General features: G+C 44.4%; 1 protein-coding gene across 1 annotated transcript in view; it reads left to right on the top strand.

Moving 5' to 3' along the window:
- Positions 1-18,201, top strand: part of pkn1a (protein kinase N1a) — a 139,287-nt gene extending 121,086 nt beyond the window's left edge. Inside the window, exons 19-22 of the mRNA XM_059992076.1 lie at positions 908-1,050; positions 6,852-6,959; positions 7,596-7,676; positions 14,527-18,201. Coding sequence (XP_059848059.1) covers positions 908-1,050; positions 6,852-6,959; positions 7,596-7,676; positions 14,527-14,736 — 542 coding nt within the window. The 3' untranslated portion in view covers positions 14,737-18,201. The remainder of the gene's footprint in view (positions 1-907; positions 1,051-6,851; positions 6,960-7,595; positions 7,677-14,526) is intronic.
- The last annotated feature ends 4,031 nt before the right edge of the window (positions 18,202-22,232 follow it).

The raw sequence follows: 22,232 nt of genomic DNA, 5'->3' as shown, positions 1-22,232 counted from the left end.
ACAGTAAATGCAAGAAACGCAATAGACTCAGTGAAAGACCACACCCAACAGGACAGACAAATATCCAAAGTGCAAAAGGCAACAAACTCAGTGTTTTTGATGACATGCTGAATCTTCATAATGTTCAGAGGTGCAGCTGTGCTTTCTTCGTAATGACACTTGCATGTTGGTCCCAGGACAGATTGATGAACTCCACACAGGTACAGGAACCGGCACCAATGTATTTGTAGTGTTGTGGAGAGAGGTGGAGAGCAGTGCCAGGGTAGATTTCATTCAAAGATCTCTATGTAGCCAACAAAAATGCCGTATTCATGTTGTACCTCTCTTTAGAAAGATAGACATAACTGAGACCTGTGCAAATGTCCATGACTCCATCTTTGACTGGTAGGAAGTAGGAGGACTCTAAGTAGAAGTTGTTCAGGGTAAGAAAAAGTTCTGCGGGGTGAAGGGGGGCGTTCTAGAGGGAAACTGGTTGGATCGGTGTTGTAGAAAGAAATGGAGAGACCCAAGGCCTTCCTGATAGGGTATGGAAGTGCACAGGGGCCAGATGTCCATGGTAAAGATGTGATGGTGGATGCAGGAATTGGAAGTTGTTAAAACTGGAGAGTATGTAAAGTGTCTCAGATGTCCTACCATCTGCCCCCACCTCTTTACTGTGGCTATCTTCCCTCTTGAGTTTCAGCAGTCTTTTCCTTTATCTTCCCAGATCAGCCTTTCAGATTTATCCACTGTCGACCAGTGAGACATCTCCTTTCTCCAGCTTTTTATTGACACACCTTTTCTTGCTCCCATAGCCGGCGAATGATATTTGGTATATTTCTGTTGCTTATTGTGAATCCTTCATTAAGTTCAGCTTAAACTGTGCAACACCATAGGCTCATAGCACCTATTTGTTTTATCACTGTAGGTATGGGCTATGGAGAACGGACAAGCACTTTCTGTGGTACTCCTGAGTTCCTTGCTCCTGAGGTTCTGACAGACACATCCTACACACGGGCCGTGGATTGGTGGGGACTTGGCGTTCTTATCTATGAGATGTTGGTAGGAGAGGTGAGTGTTCAAAGGTTATTATTACATGGAATAAATTTAAAAACCTTTACATTTATGAGGGGAACAAGGAAATTATTACTGAGCTTCTTCCTGGCCAAAGAGTCTATTACAAATACTTGTTCATTACACCGTGAGCAAAGACGTCAACTGAACGTAATCACAGGTGTTCCACTATCCCAATGCTGAGTGGGGACGAGGCAAGGATAGATCGAGAGTGAGACAGAACTGTGGACCTCAACCCTCCAAACCCGTGGCATAACATCTTCTGCCACTGAGAACACACAAGACTGATGCAGGTTTCCTGTGCAGTGGAAGCACTTGGCTCTGTCAACTATTAGCCATTTCTCAGTGTGGGGTTTTCTAGGTAACTTTACAGCTTTGATTAAAATGTTCTGGATGCCATTGAAAAGGTTGGAGATTAATGCCAGAGGAACATTGCTTGGTGGTGCCGTGAGCCTAGTGAATTGTGGTCTGGCGGCTGGAGCCAGAAATAGGTCAAAGTCGTAGTTCATGATGTAGTTGCTTGAATTCACTAACAGAGCCTCCTTAGCTTAGCCACCTTCATTTCCTTCAGCAGTCTCCTTAAGTAAAGGTAAAAGTGGCCTAGAACCATAGAACATTACAGCTCAGAAACAGGCCTTTTGGCCCTTCTTGGCCGAACCATTTTTCTGCCTATTCCCACTGACCTGCACCTGGACAATATTCCTCCATACACCTCTCATCCATGTACCTGTCCCAAGTTTTTCTTAAATGTAAAAAGTGAGCCTGCATTTACCACTTCATCTGGCAGCTCATTCCAAACTCCCACCACTCTCTGTGTGAAGAAGCCCCCCCCCCCCCCAATGTTCCTAGTGAGAATTCTGGAGTTCTGCCTTGCCCAGTAACATATCACCTATCACATATTTGGGTTTGGATTAACTGACACTTCTAAATATGAACAAATTATTGAACAATAATTCTCTAACTCAATTATTTGGCAACATTGTATGATTACATACCATTGACATCTGTGTGCGTGTGTAGGCATCTGTTAGTCTCGATAGACCGTGGATTTGCACCTTGGAAAGTTTCCAAGATGCAAGCTTGGGCAAGGTTGTATGGAAGACTGGCAGTTGCTCAAGCTGCAAGTCTCCCCTCTCCACGCCACCAATGTTGTCCAAGGGAGGGGCATTAGGACCCACGTAGCTTGGCACCGGTGTCGTCGCAGAGCAATGTGTGGTTAAGTGCCTTGCTCAAGGACACATACGCAGTCTCGGTCAAGGCTCGAACTAGCGACCTTCAGATCACTAGACAAACACCTTAACCATTTGGCCACACGTCAACACTGACATCCATAACAATGTTAAAGTATAGTCATTGAGCAACACAGCACAGATACAAGCCCTTTGGCCGAACAAGTGCATGCTGACAATGGTGCCCACTCAGCTTGCCCCACTTTCCAGTGTTTGGCCCATATCCCTTGAGGTCCCTTTCCTCCATGTATCTATTTAAGTGTTTACTATTGCACCTACCTCACCCACTTCGTCTGGACCTCATTCTATATACTCACCTCCCTCTGCTTGAAAAAGTTGCCCTTTAGGCCCTTTTTAAATCTTTCCTATCTCAACCTAAAACTGTACCCCCTGGTTTTGGACTCCCCTACTTCGGGGAAGAGACCATTATCATCCACTTTGTCTATTTTAAACAGTTTGATAAAGTCATCCATTATTCTCCTAGGTTCAAAGAAATAAATAACTAGCCTGGCCATAAATTAGGCTGTCTAGTCCTGGCAAATCTTTTCTGTACTCTTTGCAACCACGTCTTTACTATAATAGGGTGATCAAAACTGAACACCGTGCTTACAAGTGCAGTCTCGCCAGTGAATTGCAGTGTATCATCCCAACTCTTGTACTTAGTGGCGGCCAGCTTGTTAAATGCCTTTTTCTTCAGCCTGTCTACCTGTGATGCCGATTTCAATGAACTGTGCACTTGTGCTCTTGGGTGTCTCTGTTCTATTACACTCTCTGGTACCCTACAAAACAAAAGATTACTCATAGTGTCATGGAGAGAGATACACCAGGAAAACAGGCCCCTTCACCCACTGAGTCTGCCCAACCAGCCACCACCCATTCACACTTAGTCTAACTAATCCCATATTCTTCTCACCACATTCCCACCATCTTGCCCCAGATTCCACCTCTTAACCACACAATGCCATTTCTTCTCCCAAGCTGCAGTTCTTTGGGATGTGGGAGGAAGCCAGAGCCCCTGGAGAAACCTACCAAGTCACAGGGGAAAAACCTGCAAACACCACACAGACAGCACCTGAAAGCAAGATTGAAGCTGGGCCTCTGGTACAATAAGACAGTCATTTGACAACCTGCGCCCTTGTACCACCGATAGGCATCCCTTTCCCAAACATCAAAGACTGCAGACTTCACATCAGATTTCGGATTCTAATCCTGCACTCCTGCACTGTATTTTCTCCCAACCTCTGATCCTCACCTCTCTGATCACTCACCATGTGATTTTTCTCAATCCAATTAACCCAGAATGTGTCAACGTGTTGGGCTTTTCTTCTGTCACTTTTACTACAGTGTTGCCTTTGGTCAGAAGACAGTCCAGAGCAACACCTCATCTGCCACCTAGCCACCTACAGCCTATCAAATTGACTTTGGAATCCTTTATACCTACCATTCTCTTTCCTTCACTTCATGTACTGTCAGACTTGCTAGGCATGTCTACTTTACCAAAACTGCATCAGTAACAAAATTCCATACCCTACTGTCCAATCCTATCTGCCATGACTTTCTCTGTCAGAAATTCCCCCAGCCTATGTTTCACCCTCCCTCACTGTTACTGCTACCTACTCTAATCGACCTCTCTCTCCCTCTCCACCTTTCTCTCCCCCCCCTCCTCCCTCCCCCAGAAGTTTGCATTTTTTTTATATTTCACTTTGCCTCAGTTTTTCTTATCCCACTAGTCCAGCCTGCTGGGCAAAGACAAGCCCCACCTCCTTGTCTTTAAAATCACTTTTCGTGCACCAGGACACTTTTCTCCCACAGACACTCCCTTTGTTCCAGATGTCCCTCTCCACCTTCTCTCTTCCCCATGTCTGCTGAAGACCTCAGATCCACAATGCTGATAGTTGCTCTTGCCATCACTGCCTCCTGAACTCCTGAGTTTTTCCAGCACTTTGTTTTCCTTCCCGTTTTCTGTGTCTTTTAAAGAGACCATCAAGTTCTCCATGGTTCTCTCAATCCATCCTAAAGTTTGATTATTCATATCAGTGCTTTTCTTTTTACTTAACCCCGCTATGTGGTTTATAATTGTTGTTTGAACTCTCAATCACATCTATATGATTTCCTTCCCTCTCTCCTCCACCTCGAGCAGCGATAGGATTCTTCTTGCATCAACTTCCCATTGCACTGCCCTGGGACTAAAGGACCACCTTCCGACTGAAACAGTTGTGTGTTTCCCATTCTCCCAATTTAATGCTTTGCACTTGATGCTCATAGTGTGATCCCTCTCCTTTGGAGAAACCGCAGAACATGTTGGCTGACTGCTTTGAAGCTGTATTGAATACTCAGCTTTCTGTTACTTTAACTCTCAGCTCCATTTCCACCCTGACCTTTCTCACCTTTGGCCTGGAGGAACTCAGCAGGCCAGGCAGCATCAATGGAAAAGAGTAAACAGTTGACATTTTGGGCCGAGACTTTTCATCAGGATGGAGGGTGGAGGGAGGGGAGGAAGAAGTACAAGGTGGCAGGTGATGGGTGGGAAATTGATAAGTGAAGGAGACAAAGGGCTAGAGAAGGGGAAGTCTGATTGGAGAAAACAGAAGACAATGGAAGAAAGGGAGGGGGGAGGAGCACCATAGGGAGGTGATGGCCAGGTAAGGAGATGAGCCGAGAGGGGGAAGTAAGAATAGGGAATGGTGAAGGAGAGGAGACAGGTGCAATTACAAGTTTAAGAAATCGATGTTCATGCCATCAGGTTGGAGGTTACACAGACGGAATATAAGGTGTTGCTCCTCCAACCTGAGTGTGGCTTCATTGAGGCAGTAGAGGAGATCATGGACTGTCATGTCAGAATAGGTAGAGGAAGTAGAATTGAAATAGCTGGTCACCAGGAGATCTCGCTTTTTGTGACAGATGGAGAGATGATGCTCGACAAAGCAGTCTCCCAATCTACGTCAGGTCTCACTGATGTACAGGAGGCCACACCGGGAGCACCGAATACAGTGGATGACCCCAACAGACTCACAGGTGAAGTGTCGCCTCACCTGGAAGGACAGTTTGGGGCCCTGAATGATAGTGAGGGAGGAGGTGTAGGGGCAATTGTGGCACTTGTTCTGCTTGCAAGAATAAGTACCAGGAGGGTACTTATAGGGAGAGACGAGTGGACAAGAAGTTGCATAAGGGATGATCCCTATGGAAAATGGGGAGGGAAAGATGTGATTGACTGGGATCCCAGTGGAGATGGCGGAAGTGGGTCACATGATCAGGTATTGTACACAGGTGAACTAGTAGCTGTAAAGATGGGTAAATGGATGAGGCCAGATAAGATGAAGTATCCAAGGCTGCTAAAGGGCAGGCACGGGTTTCTGGTGGAGATTTTTAAATGTTTATTGAGCACAGTTTAAGTGTCAGATGGCAAAGCATTGTAAATGTGGTAACTTTATTTAAGAAGGACAGCAGGGACAAGACAGGGCACTGAGACTAGTATCAACAATTGGGGACAGTCCAGGGTGCTGCCTGGATTAGAGGGCATGTGCTATAAGCAGACATTGGACAAGTTTGGGTGCCTTTCTCTGGAGTGGCGTCAGCTCAGGGGAAACATGCTGCAGATTTTTTTAAGACTGAGAGGCATTAAAGGGTAGACAGCAGGTATCTTTCTCCTGGGGCTGAAATGTCGAATACCGGATGGGATGCAAGTTTGCAATTTGATCAAAAATGTGTGTTTTTAATGGAAGGCAAGGTGATGGTGGGTTGCTTTCCTGGTACCACAGGGAACACTGCTGGGGTCCTTGCACTTTGTTAGAAACATTAATGATGGAGTAGGTGTGACTAGTAACTCTGCAGATCACACAAAAATTTTTACTGCTGTTAGAAGTGAGGAGACCATGTAGTCAGAGACCTTGGGATGATACAGGCTGGTAGGCAGGATGAAGCAGTGTTAGATTGAGTTTAACCCTGGCATGTGCGCTGATGTATTTTGGGAGATAATATAAGGCTAGGACTGAAATAGTATTGGGAAGGACTGAGGAACAAGTGGACCTCAAGGTACATGTCTAAAGGTCCCTGAATGTGGCAGCACAGGTGTGCATACAGAACTGTTAGCTTCATTTGCTAGGACAAAGAAAATATGAGTTGGAAAGTTATAAATCAAGTTTAGGAAACATATATGAAGGACTGTGGGAACTCCAGTTCCCATGTAGACATTGAATATTGGAGATATTTTACTGCAGTTGTATGACATTGGTGAAGCCACTCTTGGAGCACTGTGTTCAGTTTTGATCACCCTGTTTTGGTAAAGATGTGCGTAAACTGCAAAGATTGTAGAAAAGACTTATGAGGATCTTGCTAGGACTAGAGAGCTCAAGTTTTAGAGAGAGGCTGGCCAGGTTAGGTCTTTATTCCCTTGAACATAGGAGAATAAGGGGCGACAGCTACAGGTCATATTCAGGGAACTGGCATGGAAGTGGCCAGCTGGTGGGCCAAAGGGCCTGTTTCCTTGTTCTGTGACTCTATAACTCAGTAATTATGAATTCCTTTGATAGTCTTATGGTTCAGCGTATTGTGTTTGGCTCTGTTTTGTAGTCACCGTTCCCTGGAGATGATGAAGAGGAAGTTTTTGACAGCATTGTCAATGATGAGGTTCGATATCCACGGTTCTTGTCTTCAGAAGCCATTGCAATAATGAGAAGGGTATGTGACCAATTTGTTTCATCGTTCTTTGAATTTTTAACTTTAGCACCTGAGCCAGTTCAGTGAGGGAAAAGTAACAAAAATATTGAAATAGTTGATAACCTTGTTTATAAAGGTGGAGATTCATAGATTCACTGTTATGCATCACAGAAACAGACTTTTTGACCCAAGTCATCACCAAGATGCATATCTAAGTTAATCCTACTCCCATTCATATACTTGTCCAGATGTTTTTATTTCGTATGTTGTAATTGTACCCACCTCTGCCACTTCCTCAGCAGCTTGTTCCACAAACCCATCACCCTCTATGCACAAAGCTTGCCCCTCAGGACCTCTTTCAATCTTTTCTAGCTCATTTTGGCCCATTTAAGCCCATTCATTTCTAACGCATTTAATGGATTTTGAATGGATTTTCAGCCTGCTCATTTGAACCCATGTCTTCTCTCCATTTATCTTTGTATCCTCTCTGCAACCTCGTCATGACTTGCTGTCCTCGATGTTTAACCGTTTGAAAGCATCGGCATACAAAACTGAGTAAGAATGAAGAGGCTTAACTGTGGAGTATGTGGATTTGTATTAACTTACACAGCCTGTAGCGGATGTCTGAGTAATGACAGAGGTTATGTTTGTGCCCAGCTATTGCGAAGGAATCCAGAGCGGCGGCTGGGATCCAGTGAGCGAGACGCAGAGGAAGTGAAGAAACAGCCATTCTTCAGAGTGAGTAGAGAACCAACAAGCTTTGTCTCACAACTGTCGTTTGCTGTGTTGCACTATATCTGTATCATTTGTAATCTTCAAACAAGCCTAAGTCACACCTTGGAAAGAGTGACACATAGAAAATGCTGGAGGAACTCCGTAGGTCAGTCAACATCAATGGAAGTTAATCAATAGTCAATGTTTTGGCCCGAGACCTTCATTAATATCTTGATTTCATGTGATGAAGCCAGGGAGAGGTGAGGTTGTGAGTTTGATTCATGACGCTTTGTCATTTTATCTGTCCCTGAGCTTGTCGCCCTCCTGCAGGTTGGCTGAGGCCCTCCACTGGTCGGGTATGACCATGGATATTGTGTCCTAGCTATCTATATGATGTGCAAACCAGGACAGTACGATATGGAGGGCAAGCTGTGACCATGGAGTAGGCTCCCCCTCTCCACGCAGAGAATAATATAGCTTGGCACTTGGCACTTGGCAGATGAGTTTCCAGACAGCATTAAACTCAATGTAGGACGTCAGCTCCGGATATTTCCTCGGGGTTTACTCCCAAAGCCTTCCCCATCAGTGATTGTAGCCACAAGAGAGTGGAATTTTGAGATCAGAGATTTCCTTCTGCCTAGTTGAGCTGCTAACCACAACTGATGAGCGAAAGGCTATAAGGTGCCAGTAACCTGCCTTTTCCCCTTCTCTCAATAGAAATGGTTCAGCTGGGCATAATAGCTGAGCCATGTGAAGCCCAGGAATTGGACTAGGTTGTCATAGGCTATTTGAGGCGCACGCCATTGAGTGCATTCATTAGGTAGTGGGAGCTTGTCCCCACTACCACCCCCAAACCCTGGCTATGACAACCTTAATGAACCAAACTGGTGTTTAGGGCACGGAGCCAAGGACTATCCTGTGGCGCTCTACTAGTAATTCTCAATAAACTTATACCAGGGTTTTCCACTCAAGAAACTGGGAAGTTAATTTCTACATTTTGCCATGAAGAGGCATTTCAGCCCATGAAGTCTATACCAGCCCATAGTCAAATTCCAATCCCCATAAATTTTATTCCCCTTATTATTACCAGGTCTTCCCAAATTCTACCACTCACCTGCACATTGAGGGAATTAACTTACTATCGCCAATGCAGAATGGAGCACTGGGAAGACCCACATGCTCACAGACAGAACATGCAAACTCCACACAAACAGCACTGGATTGAACTTGGATTCCTGTAACCGTGTGTCAGTGGTTCTTCCTTATGTGCCACTGGTGGAGGCTGTCTTCTAACTTAAAAAGATTAGGCTTATTTTTCACATGTACATCGAAACATACAGATTGTATTAAATCAAATCAGCGAGGATACCTGGTCCCTTAGAATACCTTCCTGTATTTTTCCCACTACAGATGTCAAACTCAATAGCCAACTATTTCCTGGCTTATTCTTAGAGCCTTTCTTAGACAAAAGAACAACATTAACTATCCTCCAATCCTCCGCACCTAACCCATGCCTAAGGATGTTTTAAATATCTCTGCTAAGGCCCCTGCAATTTCTGCATTAGCCTCCCACAGGGTCAGATGGAACACCTTGTCAGGCCTTGAGGGTTTATTTCTTACCTTTCTGTCAGCTTGAATCTATCTGCCCATTCTTCTCTGACCTCTCTCATTAACAAGGTGTTTTCACCCACAGAACTGCCACTAACTTGTAAATTTACAAATCATGCCGACAACATAGTCATTCAGATTGTTAATACAAATGATGACAGTGGACCCAGCACCAATCCCTGTAGTGTCACAGACCTCCAAAGCGAATAGCAGCCCTCCACTACAACCCTCTGCCTCCTTGCAAAATCCCCTCCAGAAGTTTTCATGTTAGGCTGTGATGTTAGGCTCACCACACTGTAGTTCCCTGGCTTGTTCTTGTAATAATTCTTAAATGCATAACCTGCATGTCATCAGCTTCCTTTCACAATTCATCTTTTCCTTCCTAATGACCTTCTTAGTTTCCTCTGCAAGTTTTTAAAAGCTTCCCAATCCTTTATCTTCCCACTTTGAGTACCTGATCTGTGGCTAAAGATGGTGCAAACATCTCTGCAAGAGCCTCCTTCCCAGTGTCTTCCCGGTCCTGGAATAAGTCTTGTCCATTTAAGTGCCTGCCAAAATGCCTCAGATTTTACCACCTCCTCTGGCAGCTTATTAGCCTCTCTCCATCTAAAAATAAAGCTTACCACTCGGGTCCCCTTTAGAACTCCTTCCTGTCACCTTGAAACTATGCCCTCTTGTTTTTGATATTCCTACTATGGGGGGGGGGGGGGGGTTGGAAATGACTTTCTACCTTAGCTGTGTCTCTCATAGTTATATAGACGTATATCAGATCAACCCTCAGCCTCCCTTTGCTGCTGGGAAAGCATGCCCAGTCTTTTAATCTCTTCTGATAAGTAAAAACTTCCAGTCCAGTTAACCTCATGGTGAATCACCTCTGCATCATCTCCAGTGGAATCTCATCCTTTCTCTCACCAAGAGTGACATATTCTTCCTGGAAATTAGGTATTTCATTCTAGAACATCTGAGATATTCTTCTTTCAAAGAACAGTGTTTCCCTTCCACCACTGTCAGTACTGCTGTCATCCATTTCCCACTCATCTGCCCTTGTGTCTCCCCCCTTGACTCCCCACTTTCCATAGGGATCACTCTCTACGCCACTCCCTTGTCCAGCTGTCCCTCCCCTTTTTGCCATTTATCACTGCTAATGGAGCAAGTGCTGTGCCTGCTTGTACACTTGTTCCTTCACCACCGATCAGAGTCCTTTCAGGTGTGGTGACACTTTACATGTGATTTTGTCAGGGTTGTCTACCGTATCCGGTGCTACCAGTGTGGCTTGTTGAAACCCGACCCAGACTGATGAACCACTTCACCGATCATCTTTTCTCTGTCTGCCACAAAAGGCGGGGTTTCTCAGTAGCCACCCATTTTAATATGACTTCCCATTCCCATTCTGACTTGTCGTCCCATGGTCTCCTCTACTGCTGAGATGAGGTCACTCTCAGGTTGAAGAAGCAACACTTCATATTCCCTCTGAGTAGCCTCCAGCCTGTTGGCGTGAACATAGAATTCTCTATGATAATTTCTCACCCCACCCCCCTCCTCTCTCTTTCCATTCCCCTTTCTGGCTCTCCTCTCACTCCTCATCTGCCTCTCACCTCCCTCTGGTGCCTCTCTATCTTCCCCTTTTTCCAATGGTCCCCTCTTTCCTCCTATCAAATTTCTTCTTCAACCCTCTACCTTTCCCACCTAATATCTCCCAGCTTCTCAGTCTATTCCTCCTTTCCACCCACCTACCATCCTCCTTAACAGTCCTCAGCTTATTTTGGGTAGTCTGGGTTGCCTCCAACCTGATGGCATGAACATTGATTTTTCTAACTTCCATTAATGCCCCTTCTCCCCTTCTTACCCCATCCCTTATCTATCTATCTATCTATTTATTTATTATCCCCTTTTTCTCTCTTTTTTTTTCTCTCTACCTCTCTCACAATTACTCTTTGCCTGTTCTCCATCTCCCTTTGGTGTTCCCCTCTCCCTTTCTTTCTCCCTAGGCCTCCCATCCCATGATCCTTTCCCTTCTCCAGCTCTGTATCCCTTTTGCCAATCACCTTTCCAGCTCTTAGCTTCATCCCACCCCTTCCTGTCTTCTCCTATCATTTCGGATTTCCCCCTCCCCCTCCCACTTTCAGATCTCTTAGAATCTCTCCTTTCAGTTAGTTCTGACGAAGGGTCTCGGCCCAAAAAGTTAACTGTACTTCTTCCTTATAGACGCTGCCTGGCCTGCTGCATTCCACCAGCATTTTGTGTGTGTTGCTTGAATTTCCAGCAACTGCAGATTTCCTCATGTCAGCTTATTCTGGCTTCCTCACCTTTCCTTTCCAGTCCTGGTGAAGGCTCTCAATTCAAAACGTCAACCTTATTCCTTTCCATTGATACTGTCTGACCTGCTGTCTTCCTCCGACATTTTGTATACATCCTACCCTGTCTGACTTCCCACAATGCAGCAGCTTGCACATTGGGATTAAATTCCATCTCCTCGCACTCTGCCCAGCTTCCCACCTGATTCGTATCCTGCTCTAGCCTTGAACATCTTTCCACTCTCCGCAATGGCACCAACTTTTGTGTTGTCCACAGACTTGGTAATCAGCCCTTACATATTCACATCAAAGTTGTTAATATCTATCCCACATTGCTGCTTCCTTTCCCTGAGAAGCCATTTCTCCTTCAGTATAGAAGGTGGCATGTCTGCTAGAGATGTGATCCCGTCACTATCACAGCTACCTCTACCAGCCTGGCCATGACCTGCTACGTGCCAGGCTGTATCTCATTCTCGGACATGTAAACATTGTAGGATCTCTGGGGTGAATCTGTAAGGTAGTTAACCAGGATCTAGGGCTGACACACTGCACGGGTTTCCATTGGTACTGTCTTTGGTCAGAAGTCACATAGGTCAAACCAGGTATTTGTGGCAGGTGCCTGTCTCTGAACCACAAGGGGAAAGCAGGCTGCCTTCTACAAAAGTTCACTAGCTTTGAGGTCAGCACAACTGAAGCTAGTTCTTTTTATTTTTAAATTAAATTATTTGGTCATTTTAATTGAATTTAAATTCAGGGCAACTGTGGTGGGATTTGTTGTATCTCTGAATTTAGAAAGTTCTGTAACAACTTTTTAAGAAAAGGATTTCCAGGAATTTCCTGCAATGTGCTGTTCAGAACTGTTTATAACATTTTAATACTGCACGGATCTTAAATCAACTTATATCCCAGCTTGCCTGTGGTAAAGCTCTCTTCCAATGTTTAATGTTGGCCTTATGAAAGACTCATGTAAAGTTGAAAGACCGTTGTTCTGTCATAAATACTTTGTATACTTATTTGTATATTATAATTTGATAGTCTAATTATAATTTGTATTTGCCTACTGTCACCTCAGTTGTAACTGCCGTCTTACCACTGCTCCTTTCTGAATCTAAAATGTAGACTATATGCACAGTACAGACCATTCAGCTGAAATGTTGAGCCAAACCATATACAGTGCCTTGTAAAAGTAATAAGCCCCAACCTTTTGTTCACATAATGAGTATAACAGCTCAGGATTTTGATTAATTTAACTGAGAATTTTTATTTCTGAGTCACGTGATCCTTTTTTCACAGTAGAGCTGACAAAAAAAAACACAAGGAAAATTGTAAAGCATGAAAAACTTAAAAATTCAAAAACTGGAATGTCCCTTTGCTCATTCATCCCCCTTTGCTCAATACTTAGTTGAACCGCCTCTCATTGCTATTACAATCTTTGTGCAAAGCTGATAGAGACTTGTCTAAAATGTGATGGAGCAAGATTTGCCCATTCCTTCTTGCAAAATTGTTCAAGCTGTGCCAGGTCAGTTGGGGAGTGGCAGTGGACTGCAGTCTTGTAAGGTCATGAATCTGACTGGGACATAGATTTTCTTCATTTGAAGCCACTCTATGGTTGCCCTGACAGTATGCTTTGGGTTGTTGACCTGCTGTTTAACCATTCTGGCAGAGACTAACGGGTTTTTATCTAGGATCTCACTGTATTTACCAGTTTTCATCATTTTCCCATCAGTCCTGAACAGATTTCCAGTCCCTTCTGCTGAAAAGCACCCCCAATATGATGCTACCTCCGCCATACTTAGGAAGGGTGGTGTTACCTGGCTGAAGTGCACTATGAGATTTATGCCACATGTACCTTAGTGTTGAGGCCAAAAAGTTCCAGTTTAGTCACATCCAACCACAAGACCTCCTTTCCTATCTTTACAACATATTCTAAGTGATGCTTTGCAAAGTCTTTATAGATAAGTATGTGCTCTTTTTTTAGCCAGGGCTTCTTCCTTGCCATTCTTCCATAAATAGCCTTTTTGTGCAAGGCCTTAGTGATTGTGGAGCCCTGAACTTCATCCCCAGATGCCAACAGTGACTTCTGCAGCTCACTGAGTGTGACTTGTTATCACAGTAGCTTCTTGCAAGTGTCATTCTTCCCCAGTGTCTGTAAGTTCTGAGGGGTGGCCTGACCTGGGCACTGTGGTTGTGGTTTCATATTTTTGACACTTTTTCACGATGGACTGCACTGAACTTTGTTTGTTCAGTGCCTTTGAGATGGTCATATACTCTTCCCCGGATTTGTGCTCCACTATTTTCATTTCCCTGACCTGCCTTGAATGGTCTTTTCTCTTCATTTTGGTTTGGTCTGTTGAAAGTCTACCATGCTGTTGGATCTTGCAGAGAGAGGGGGTATTTATTCAGGTGAACCTCCAATTTTCTACTTGAAAGAATTGGGTGAGTTGGTAAGATAATATACAGTATTGCACCTGAGGAAAGTTGGTGTAGTAATTATGAAGGAGGTGAATACTTTTTCAACCTCACCATTTAGGTTTTTAATTATTATTAAATTGTTGACAGGTTTTGGAATTTTTCTTTTGATTTTACCTCCTGCACACTGTTTTGTAGATTAGTTCAAAAAATCCTGCTTCAATATTTTATATTTAGAAAATCAGTAAAATGTGAAAATAGTTGTGGGGCCCGAATACTTTTTCAAGGCACTGTAAACCACGATCAATCTAATCCTTCCCTCTTACACAGCCTATAATCCTCCTGTGTTTATACTATATAACCTTTCTCAGAAATCCTCCACTTTGGTTTAAAACTCTATTATAAAACGTCCTCGGCAGTGCATGTAGTTATGCGGTGGTGATTAACTTCTCAGTCACTTTAGAGAAATTTTGCTTACTACCTCTTCTCCAAATTTTTGAAATGAATGTTCATTTTTTCACTTTATTTCCAATGCTGAACTCCTAACATTTTAAAATTCTCAGGAAATAGATTGGGAAGCCTTACTGGCAAAGAAAGTGAAGCCACCTTTCATACCTACCATCAAAGATCGGGAAGATGTCAGCAACTTTGATGAGGAATTTACAGCAGAAGAAGCAAAACTGACACCCCCAAGGGAGCCTCGCATTCTCAGTGAGAAGGAACAAATCATGTTCAAGGAGTTCGATTATGTCTCTGATAACAATTCATGTTAAGCGACCTCTTTGTTCAAACAGTTCTTGAGACTGGTTTCATATTACCGGAACGTTAAGCCTTAAAAGCAGTGGATATGCGATCAGTGCTCTGGATGCAATTACTTGCCTTCTTTTTAAAAAAGTTTTTATTTATAAATATATATAAATAGGTGTGTATTTCTTAGTACACTGTATACTTTTCAAGGCTTTACAAATCAAGATCTTGTAATCAAACTGACCAGATGTATCAAGAACCTGGACCATTTTGTCTCTCCGCCCTCTGTTCTGAAGGACTCCCACAGCCCATGCATCCCATGAGCAAGTTGCACTCTCCCTTTCCCAGACCAAAAGGTCCTTGGTTTCTGTGACACACCTTTTTGCACTGTCCCAAAGTGTCAAGCATTCCACCTACCTCGGTCAGTTCACGAACAACACAATAGTAACACTGTCTTCCCTCTCCTCCTCCACCACCCCTCCCCACCTGACCTCTGCTTGCTTCTCATCTGTCACACTACAGTCCTTCTGGCAAAGCTAACTGTGTGAAGATGGATGAGCCTTGGGGAGTACTGAGGAACAGAGGATCTGTACAAGCCCAAGGATTTATGCTGTTCAGGTCAATGATGAAGAAGGCACTTTGGATACTCATTACTCAGGTCCTGAAGCACAAACAGAGAGGTCGGTTACACTTTTAAATAGCACTGGTCAGGCCTGCATTTCACTGTGGAATGGTTATTCAGTGCAGTTCTCATGGCTGTCCCACAGGAAGGAGCTGATAACACTGGAGAGGCCGCAGAAGAGATCTATCAGGGAAATAATCAAGACAGAATGTTACATGGAGAGTTACAGCAGGAATCAGGCCCTTCAGCCCACCCAGTCTATGCCAACCGTCAATGACTCATTGAAACTAATCCTACATTTACCTTGAGTGTAATTCTTCCCACTTTCCCACCCTTTGCACTCCCTCGAAGTTCTGCCACACACCTATATACTAGGGGCATTTTGCAGAGGCCAGTAATATGGGATATGGGAAGAGACTGGAGCACTGAAGGAAAAAGCCACAGAGATCCAGGGACCACCTGAGGTTAGGATTGAACTCAGGTCACAGGAGTTGAGAGGCAGTGGCACCACTATCCCATCTGTTTCATTTATCAGGAGAGGATGGGATGCTGAGGGATGACTTCCTGATAAGAGGTTTACAAAATTTCAAGCTAAAGGGTTGGAAAGATGGTGGGAAACTTCAATATCAAAAGTAAAACGAAATGGCATTTGTTTAGTGTGAAGGGTCAGAAAGTTCTCTCCCCGAGGGCTTTTGGAATTGAACACACAACCTGAAAGTGTGCAGGCAGAGAGACTCTCAGTGTTTCAGAAGGATCTAGAGATGCTGTTGCATCCCAAGACAGTGAATAATACAGACTGGATGCTGGTAAATGATCTTGTGATGGCTACTGGATGAGTCGTGTAGACTGTCTCACCTGTACTGAGCTACCACTCACTCACCATTCACTCCTGCACTGAATTCTCTGTCACCTTTCACACTGGGACCCTCCTGCACCAAGCCCTCTGTCACTCACCATCATTGCTGTGGTCTGCCTGCACCGAACTCTCTGTCACTCACATTGCGTGCTGTGGTCTGCCTGTAATAAGCTCCCCATCCCTCACTGTTCATGCTGCGTATGGCTTGTGTGCCTTATTAGTCGAGACACTGAGTTCAAAAGTCAGGAAGTTATGCTGCAGCTTTATAAAACTCTGGTAAGGATGCATCTGGACTATTGCATTCAATATGATCACCCCATTCTAGAAAGGATGTTGGAGGCTTTGGATGTGGCACAGAAGAGGTATACCCTAATGCTTTGTAGATTAGAATGCATGTCCTCGAAGGAGATGTTGGACAAACTTTGTATTGTTTTCTCTTACAGCTTTGGAGGCTGATGGAAGAGCTGATAAAAGTTTATAAGATTACAAGAGGGTGAGACGCTGATATAATTTGGCCGTGGTCAAAATGCTTAATACTAAAGGGCCTACGTTTAAGGTGTGAGGGGGTAAATTTAAAGGAGGTAGCTACACTTTTTTTTAACAAAATGGCATGTGTTGTAATGCACCACCAAGGTTGGTAGTGAAGACAAATACCATAGTGCCATTTAAGAGGCTCTCAGATAAGACACATGAATGTGCAGAGAATGGAGGGACATGGACGTAGCATAGGTAACTAATTTAATTAGGCATCATTAGGTCATTTAGTTTGACCATAGCTCTGTAGAAGTGAAATTAGTGTAGATGGTGACAATGGGATGAAGGATCTCTTTATGCACTGTGCAACATCAAACACGGCCCCACCATGTCCATGGTTCCAGAAGCTCCCTTGAGCCACACTGCTATCACTAAATGCCTGATCCCTCAGTCTTCTGGCATCTTGTCAGTCACACGGTCGCTCTGCCGAGTCAGTGCTTCTCCCAGCACTCGGTGCACCCTGACACTTGTGCAATTGTACTCACTGGGTGAGATCTCTGCTGCAAGCCATTGTGCTGAATGGAGAAGCTGTAGGTGTGACTGCGTGTCTGAAGATGCCCTATTGCCAGACCGGGGGGGGGGGGGGGGCAACAGTGTTCATAACACTCTGGTGGTTTTGAGCTCACGGTATCAGATGGAGGCAATGTGATATGGCTGACACAATTACAAGGCTCAGGACAAATTGCAGATAAATGAGTCTGGTATAGATGGGGATTTTATACAGTGTGTGACAGTGTGTTTCTGTGCTCTGTACCCTGTAATTGCCACCCATGGTCTCACACTTACCACAGTGCAGTCATAGCAGAATAGTGCTGTGGACTTGAGTCACCACAGGCATGGTGGCCTTCGATGTGTCATACACAGTCCACCAGCACTTCTGTTCACACCTCAGGTACCTTGTTACAGTCCCACTGTGTAAATTTCTCGGCCTAAAACAAATGCTGATCTATGGGAGCGTTCTGGCTGCTGGGACTTCCATTTTTTTTCTCTAAGCTCCGCTGCCTTACTAACAGCAGCTGGAGAACACAGCCGGATGTTGGTATAGTCAGATATCTACCTGGTTCCAGCTACACCCAGCTGTTGCACTGTGAGAACTGAGCAGTCAGTGGTGGCTTTTCCTGTGGTGCCCAGCTCCAGGAGTGAATGAAGATTTCATACTGGATTTCCAGAGCCTGAAGACCCCTGTCACCGAACGGGTAGTGTGACGGCGAAAGGCCATTCTGTCCACCCAGAGATGGATTTCATCAGCTCCACTGGCTGAGCCTTGTACCCGCCTGCAGATTATTTCCTCTCCACCTTGAATGGCCAAGTGTTTACAACCCCACCAGGTTTTCAGTCCCAGGCCACACAGCACACGGCAGAAAATTCCTCATGCTGTAGTCACACTGGCCTGCAACAGTCCTTTCGGCCCACTGAGTCTGTACCAGCCATTACCCATCTTCTTATGGAAATCTTATCCTCATCCCATTTTTCTCCTGATATTCACCTCAACTTCACCCTCTCCCATTACCCCCAGGTTCTCCCACTCTCCGCCACATGACGGGCAAGGTAAAACAGCCAGTTTACCAATCTACAAATTTCTGGGAACATGGGAAGAAATCTACATAGTCACTGAGAGAACATAACATATCAGCTGTACCACTTATATTAGATGGCCTAAATAATAAATCTGGGCCCCTGGTTGTTGAACCTTATGCAAATCTGAACTCCCTTTTTCTTACATGTTTTATAAGCTTGTCTTGATTTTGTCAAAACTTTCATTTTATTGCAAGATGAACAATCATAGTTTCTCCAGACTAACCTTGCAGCAGGAGCATCTCAAACTTGTTATCATTCATGTAAATGTTGTTTGCATCCTGTCTGGGTCTCTGTCTGCATCCTAACATGCAGTGACTAGAACCGATTGTTTGTGGCACACTAGTGATTTGGGGTCAGTGCACCTCTCCTGCTTTTGTATTTTGGAAATCCATGAATCTCATGTCCTCCACTAACCTTTCTCACCATGCCCTGCCAGTTTTAAGGATTGGTTCACATTTGCACGCGAATCCCTCTACTCCTGACATCTTTTATACCTGTGCCATATCGTCAATATTACCTCTTTTTCTGCCAAACTCATTGCAAATTTTACTCTGCACTTTAGTGTCCAATTATTTGCATATGTCAAAGAGTTTGGTACTAGCATTAACCCTAGGAACACCACTGTCTCCCAGTCCTGAACTACAACTGTTTTCCACTAGTGTCTCTTTAACTCCACTGGATTTAGTTTTGCTGATAAAACCTTTGTATGGAACTTTGTGAAGCATCTCACCTAAACCACAGTAGTTTTCCCTGCAGCAACTTCCATCAGGCAACCAAACACAATTTGCCTTTTAACGCCTTTGTGCTGAATCTTCATCGTCAACAAGTATCTCCAAGTGCCTGATACTGTTTCTCAGGTTATTATTTCCGAGAGTTTCTCTCACGACTGATGTTAAATCACCTAGCATGTCCTTACTGAAGTTCTCACTTTCCAGCTCTATCACCTCTCCTGTATCACATGAGATAAAAGGGTTTTGCAGGCCCTCTTGTCGCTTTCACCAGACCTCCCTCATGTCCCACACAAACCTGGTGACCTGGTTGCTCAAAGCCAACCTTTCTTAATTTAATCACTCTCACCCTATTCATTTTTCTTCTGAGATTTTGACACAGAGTATTCCAGCTCTGCCTTTTGTCTCTGCATTTTCAGAGTTCTCAGTCCCAACCCTTTTATGGTACATTTTCTTCACCTGTAGGAGACTCAGGTTTTGCTCTCAATTCACCGCTCGTTCCCATTCTCTTTGTTTATTTGTCATTCCATGACCCCTTATATGGCTGTATTCCTACATCAGCTACTCTCTCCTTTGTGAGCCCAGGGGCTTGGGCTTTGGTGTGCTCCCTTCCCCCCCGCCCCTCCTCACACCCTGCCTTTGAATGTACAGTATTCAGCTTGTGCCTAATGTGTTTGTTCATTAAAGGTCAACCACTCTTCTTTCATACTTTTACCTGCCTATTTTTGGTTCCATAATATCCGAGATAGTTCTGTTCTCGCTCCCACTGATGTTAGAAATCTTCTAATTTACAAGTTCCCTTCCTTGACCCTCAGCGTTTCTGGCCTAAACTTTGTGATCTAATGCTTACTGCTCCCCAAGTGTTCCTTACTGGCAATTTTTTCACAGGCCCTGAAGAACCAGAACCAATAACACCTCTTTCCTAATTAAGTTAATAAAGGTTTTCTCAATGCTTTTCTTCTAATACTACTGTAACCATTCCACTGTAGAGTTTGTTGCGGCAAGACTAGGCTGCTTTATTGCTCCAGTCTGCTCCAATGTCACCCTGTGAATATATCACTAACTATTATAGATGTTACTTTGAAATGAGCCAAAGGGTAGCAGCTGGTGTAAATGGATTCTTCTTAAATTCTGTACATTAAATGGTCAGATGACAATCCCAGATCCAGCTGACGGCCTGTGTATTTCCATCAAATGAGCCCTTGCTTACTAAGTCAACAAAGACAACATGAAATGAAAGGTTATCGGAGGAACAGATGTGAGTGAAGGGTGAAAGGCTGAACATGCTACTCAAAGCTGTTAGTATTATGTTTCACTTCATGGGGTTTTCCACCTCATTTGTAACAATAGCACAGCCTGTTTAGGAAACTTAACTATTTTGTATGCATAGAGGTGTATTTTTTAAAAAAAAAAGTCATTTTGTTATAAATAGCCTTTTGTCCTACATTTATTAAACCTGATGTTTAATGTGTCTGAATAATATGCTTTAGCCCACAGTACAGTCTGGTGTCTGTTTATTCAAATCTCACTTGCAGTCAACTTCACTGCAAAATACCAAGGTAGCAGGTTGTCTAATGACCTGAAAATCAAAATTCGGTTTAACATGTGTTGTGAAATTTGTTTTCCAGCAGTACATTGCAATATGTAATAAAAACTATAAATTACAAGAAGCATATTAAATAAGTAGTGCAAAAAGAGAGGATCAAAATAGTGAGGTGTTGTATGTGGGTTCACTGTCCATTCAGAAATCTGAAGGCAGAGGGGAAGAAGCAATTCCTGAAACAGAGTGTGTCTTCAGGCTTCTGTACCACCACCTTGACCAGGGCATGTCCTGGGCATGTCCAGAGGTGTAACTGGAGACATGGATCACTTCCAGGTAATCAGAAGCAAGAGATCCTGCAGATGCTGGAGAAACTCAGCAGGTCAGGCAGCATCTAGGAACAAAGGAATAACCAGCTGACGTTTCGGGCAGAGACCTTTCATCGGAACTGGAAAGGAAGGAGGACAAGCTGGACAGGATAGATGGAGAAGCCAGTTGGGTGAGGGAGGAGCAATGAATTGAAAAGGATGAAGATAAAAGGCGGAAAAGGTAAAGAACTGAAGAAGGAGTCTGATAGGAGAGCTCCATGGACCATAGGAGAAAAGGAAGGGGGAGGTGAAAGTTAGGTGAGGAAAAGCCAGAGGGGAGGGGGGAATGAAAAAAGAGAGAAAGAGGATGGTGAAAAATTACTAGACGTTAGAGAAATCTATACTCATGCACTCTCTCCAACCTGAGAGTGGCCTCATTATGGCCATAGAGGAGGCCATGAACCACTGTGCCAGGATGGGAATGGGGATTGGACTAAAAGTAGTTAGCCACTGGGAAATCCTGCTTGTTGCAGAGCCTCCAACCTGATGGCATGAACATTGATTTCTCCAGCTTACAGTAATTCTCCCCCCCCCCCTTCCATTCCCCACTCTGGCTCCCTCCGTACCTCTTCTCATCTGCCAATCACTTTCCCTAATGCCTCCTTCCGTCATTCCCTTTCTCCACTGGTCCAGTCAGCTACTCACTTCATCCCCCTCCTCCATCAGCCTGACTTAACCAAACACCTTCTAACCTCCCTCTCCCTCCGCCTTATTCTGGCTTCTACACCCTTTTTTTCCAGTTCTGATTAAAAATCTCGGCTCAAAATGCCGACTGTTTATTCCTCTCCACAAGGCCTGACCTGCTGAGTCTCTCCAGCATTTTGTGTGTGTTGGTCAGTTCCAGGCAATGGTCAACCAGGAAATTCAAAGCAAAGCCCAGCAATTGGATGCCGGGACACAGAGCAGCATGCAGCAGCGTGTACTGGCAATGGACCAGTGAGTAGGGGTCGACGGATCGGTATGCTGGCTATGTACGGGACAAAGGATCGACATGCTGACTGTGTACAGGACAATGGATCGACATACTGACTGTGTACGGGACAAAGGATCGGCGTGCTGAGTGTGTACGGGACAAAGGATCGACATGCTGGCTGTGTACGGGACAAAGGATCGGCGTGCTGAGTGTGTACGGGACAAAGGATCGACATGCTGGCTGTGTACGGAACAGTGAATAGACATGCTGGCTCTGTATGGGACAAAGGATCGACATGCTGACTGTACGGGACAAAGGATCGGCATGCTGACTGTGTACGGGACAAAGGCTCGACGTGCTGGCTGTGTAGGGGAATAAGGATC

The sequence above is a fragment of the Hypanus sabinus genome, chromosome 16, assembly GCF_030144855.1.
Source record: "Hypanus sabinus isolate sHypSab1 chromosome 16, sHypSab1.hap1, whole genome shotgun sequence".
Lineage (NCBI taxonomy): Eukaryota > Metazoa > Chordata > Chondrichthyes > Myliobatiformes > Dasyatidae > Hypanus > Hypanus sabinus.
Note: the sequence above shows the minus strand (reverse complement) of the source record. Positions and strands in the feature narration are given on the sequence as shown.